Source organism: Anneissia japonica, unplaced genomic scaffold (genome assembly GCF_011630105.1).
Source record: "Anneissia japonica isolate Jap-2015-1 unplaced genomic scaffold, ASM1163010v1 scaffold288164_len509026_cov199, whole genome shotgun sequence".
Taxonomy (NCBI): domain Eukaryota; kingdom Metazoa; phylum Echinodermata; class Crinoidea; order Comatulida; family Comatulidae; genus Anneissia; species Anneissia japonica.
Window position 1 is genome coordinate 109,926 of NW_022752067.1, and position 4,449 is coordinate 114,374.

At 30.9% G+C, this 4,449-nt stretch overlaps 1 protein-coding gene across 1 annotated transcript in view; it reads right to left on the reverse strand.

Moving 5' to 3' along the window:
• Positions 1–3,008: 3,008 nt before the first annotated feature.
• The window catches only part of LOC117122100 (F-box DNA helicase 1-like), a 15,220-nt gene continuing 13,779 nt past the window's right edge, over positions 3,009–4,449 (reverse strand). Inside the window, exons 16-17 of the mRNA XM_033267573.1 lie at positions 4,290–4,424; positions 3,009–3,854 (exon numbers count right to left, since the gene is read on the reverse strand). Coding sequence (XP_033123464.1) covers positions 3,759–3,854; positions 4,290–4,424 — 231 coding nt within the window. The 3' untranslated portion in view covers positions 3,009–3,758. The remainder of the gene's footprint in view (positions 3,855–4,289; positions 4,425–4,449) is intronic.

Here is a 4,449-nt window from a genome sequence, read left to right on the forward strand (position 1 = left end):
TATCCACCTTATATGTTACTACTAATAATATGGGAGCCCAGAAACCTTTAATCAGCAATGCGAGTACAAAAGGTTTGAAGCGGTAATTCTTAAGTGACAGCTCCTGTGGTCATTTTTGGTTGAACTACCCCAAACGACTCCTAAAATTGAGTTTAATTAGCATTTGAGTATGTCAACAAAACCAATTTTTAGAATTCTTTGATCATTCTTAAGTGCCCATTTGGCATTTAGTTAGCATATTTATTACATCAGTGAAATTCACAAAATGAACTTATATTAATTCTCAGAGAAAAGTCACACCATGGGGAGGCTATGCTTTTACTGCGAAAGTATTTCTAGTTTTTAAGTGCCAAATCTGGCGTGAAGTTTAATTAAAAATGGGTCAAATGGAAAAATAATTAAAATTTTGGTTAATCAGCATATTTTATACATCAACAATACTAATTTTAAAATATTCTCAATTAATTGTACAACCCTGTGTGTTAGACATTTAATTAGCATATTGAGTACCCTGTACTATTATTTTATTATTACTATTTTTATTATATTAGTATTTATACACAGTAGTTTATTGTGTATTTAGATGGTTCTCTGCATTTGTGTTGAACTACCCCAAACGACTCCTAAAATTGAGTTTAATTAGCATTTGAGTATGTCAACAAAACCAATTTTTGGAATTCTTTGATCATTCTTAAGTGCCCATTTGGCATTTAGTTAGCATATTTATTACATCAGTGGAATTCACAAAATGAACTTATATTAATTCTCAGAGAAAAGTCACACCATGGGGAGGCTATGCTTTTACTGCGAAAGTATTTCTAGTTTTTAAGTGCCAAATCTGGGGTGAAGTTTAATTAAAAATGGGTCAAATGGAAAAATAATTAAAATTTTGGTTAATCAGCATATTTTATACATCAACAATACTAATTTTAAAATATTCTCAATTAATTGTACAACCCTGTGTGTTAGACATTTAATTAGCATATTGAGTACCCTGTACTATTATTTTATTATTACTATTTTTATTATATTAGTATTTATACACAGTAGTTTATTGTGTATTTAGATGGTTCTCTGCATTTGTGTGTATTTTGAGGGGTTTCCAGTATTCTTGGTTTAATTAAATTCTGTTAATATATATATTTTTTTCCAAATAATTATCTTTCAAGGTGCTCTAACTAACTGTTTAACCTGTATGCTGCCATGCCTTTTGTATATGCTCTGTCCCGTATGTAAAATACTACTAGTCACTGACAATAGGACAAATTTTTTTTTTGCCTGTGCCAAGTGCGAGTTTTCTCGTCCACTTTTTACACAAGTTGGTTAATGTTCTTTGTTGGAGTTCCCCTTGGTCTGTATCATGCTTGTAAGGATGAAACCAATGGCCAAGAACACAAAAATTTAGCAGTTTGAAGATGCTTGTGTGGAATATCCCTACAGATTAAAAAAAAAATCATAGACACAATAATCTTTTCTTCAATACAAGTTCCAGCTTATGCATATAGAAAATTTTGGAAGCACAAACCATAATGCATGTTTGGAGACCCCCTTAGAATCATCAGTAATGTTAGAGTTACTCTCATTAAAAGTATTCAATGAATTGATTGAACATAATCGTTTTTAAAAAATTGATAGAATTACAGTATCTCTAAACCATTGAAAAGAATGATTCTATTTATTATGCAGTTTTTGCAATGGAAGTATCTAATAACATAACAAAAAAACAAACAACATTAAAATAGTATATAAAATCATAAAGGAATAAATACAGTACAGTATAAGAAAATGTTTATTTAAGAAGCCACAACATTCTCAAAAATCCTCAAGGTCACCACATATATTTCCAACTGTTCAGAAACTAACACTGTATTTAATTACATCTCTGCATAACACTCTCAATATTTTACAAATATGCTTTCCTTGTTTCTTATTATCACTCTTGTAAACACTGGATAGGAAGACATCTGAAGAATAAAAATCACTTTTCCTTTTGATATTTCCATTATTACATTCTGCTCTGAGATATTTTGTATTAATTTAGGCAGCCCTCAATAAACTTTTTGTTTTTTGGCATCATCTCAATAAGAAAAAAATTTATTGATTATTTTAGATCAATGAAAAGACGTAATGTTATGTTAAAAAAGTTCTTCAACCCCACCCTGGGATCAACCATTATGAAATAGAGATGTTTAGGTTGATCGACAGTGTATTCCATCTGAATATTCAGTCATCATTATCTAAACTGATAAATGCAACCAGTCTGTTTAATCAGCAGCATCAAGATATTCAAAATGAGAATGTAGAAAAATTACATTTAATTTTGCAAGCATCTTTAGAATTGAGCTACTGTAGTTTGCTGTTGTCAAAGCAACATAAAAGTTTAATTCATTCATTGGTGAGTTTTTTGGCCTGGATCTGAAGTTGTACACCTAGAAAATAATGCTATTTAATAAGTTTAATAATAAAAGAAAACAACAACAATGACAGTATGCAAGTTGCTATGACCACATAATGTGTATCAAGTCAGTGGTGATGTCATCACTTTCATTTGCATTGAATATTCCTATTCCCGACTGATCACTAATTTGATATACTGTAGCGCCTCTGATTTTTTTTGTCTTTTTTTGTGTTTTGTGCAAAATGCTCACAGCTGGGCTAATTTTACTAAAGTACACCACGATGGAATATTTCGTTGCCACCTAGGCAAGCTATGGCGCACACAGCGAACCTAACAAATCTCGCTCTACGGCACTGGTTAACATGTTTGCTGTTCTACACAGGGCCCATAATGTCCGCAGGTCTAAACAGCTTAAATGTCTTTTCCGAGGACTTGCTTTTCAGCTGAACAAAGCGAACGGCGATCAGATTTGAACTGAGATCTCCACGGTTCAGTACACACACAGTGGCTACTACCAGTTCAGCCTCTCTATGACCACAAGCAACTTTGGATAGGGAAAAAAAAAAATTTTTTGATTTGTATCTTTTATTTTTTTAATAGAGAAAAAAGTTGTTTGATGAACAACTGGGAAACGGTGAATGAGATACAGATTTTTGAATATTTGAAAACTGAGGAAAAAGGGGTGTAATCGCCCTTTTTCTTCAGTTTTCAAATATTCAAAGTAAGTTTCAAATCATAAAATTAAATAATAATAATAATAATACTAGTAAACTGTTGGAGTAATAAATATTTTAAATTATTTTTAACATAATTATTATTGTTATAACATCTTCCTTATGTTGTGTTGAATAATAGCACCTTGGACAGATACACAAACAAACCTTGGACACCAATTGCTTAATGTGTATGTTTATTTTTCATTTAATATATATCAAAATCAAATGTAAGAAAAAGATGAAAAAAGTTTTTAAAAAAGTAACCTATAAATAGATGATATAAAAGTTTTTTAAAGTTCAAATTTTTGGATACAGCAAATTCAAAGATTTATTCAATTTAATATGATAAAATTGTTTTATATTATGAATATTATTTAATTACTGTAGTGGTATATTTTGAAGCATGCTTTTCCAAAACACTTAACTTTTGATATTTCAACCCATCTGTTTCATTTGGTTCCAAAACTGTTTACTTTGGTCAACTAAGCACACCATTTTGGTATCCTAATCTAAAAATACAGTAAAAAATGAGAAGTCTCATTACATTCTAAAGTATTCTTCAAATATTAATCTCTAAAAAACATTTCTTTATGGTGTCCCCTGGGCTTTTGTTTTGGCTTTTCTGGTACATGTTATCGTGCTTGTCAATGCGAAACCAATGAAGAGAGTCCAACATTTTCGGCACCAGCACACCAAGAACACAAAAATCCTGCAGGTCGATTAGCCTGTGTGGAATATCCCTACGGAATGGAAAAAAAAACATCAACCTAAAATATGCTTTCTTTACTAGCTAAATAATATAAGCACAAAACAATGTATGTTGAATTATCAATAATATAACATGCGTGTTTAAAATATACCACCTGAGTATTATTATTATTATTATTATTATTATTATTATTATTATTATTAAAATGCATTTATATAGCGCCTGTACATCACAACCCATTATTACAAAGATAAATGTGCAATATTTTAAATCGATCAATAAAAATGGCAAGTACAAATTACAACTCTTGACAAGAAAACACTTCGCTGTAAAGCAAGAATACAACACACCTATTCTAATTATATCTCCTGAAGATGTACAAAGCAAGGACAGAGAAGCACAGCAAATAGAAGAAAGTGAAGATGCCAGAGGCTTGCACATGCCAACCACTCGTACAACAACTTACCAGATCAACTTTCAACCTTTCAAAAGCTAACACGGTATTTGAATTAATCTCCGCAGAACACTGAAAACATTTCACAAGTACACCCTCCTCATTTCTGGTTATAGCTTTTGTAGACACCGGATAGGAAAAGGTCTCCTAAAAGAAAAAGAAACACAAATAG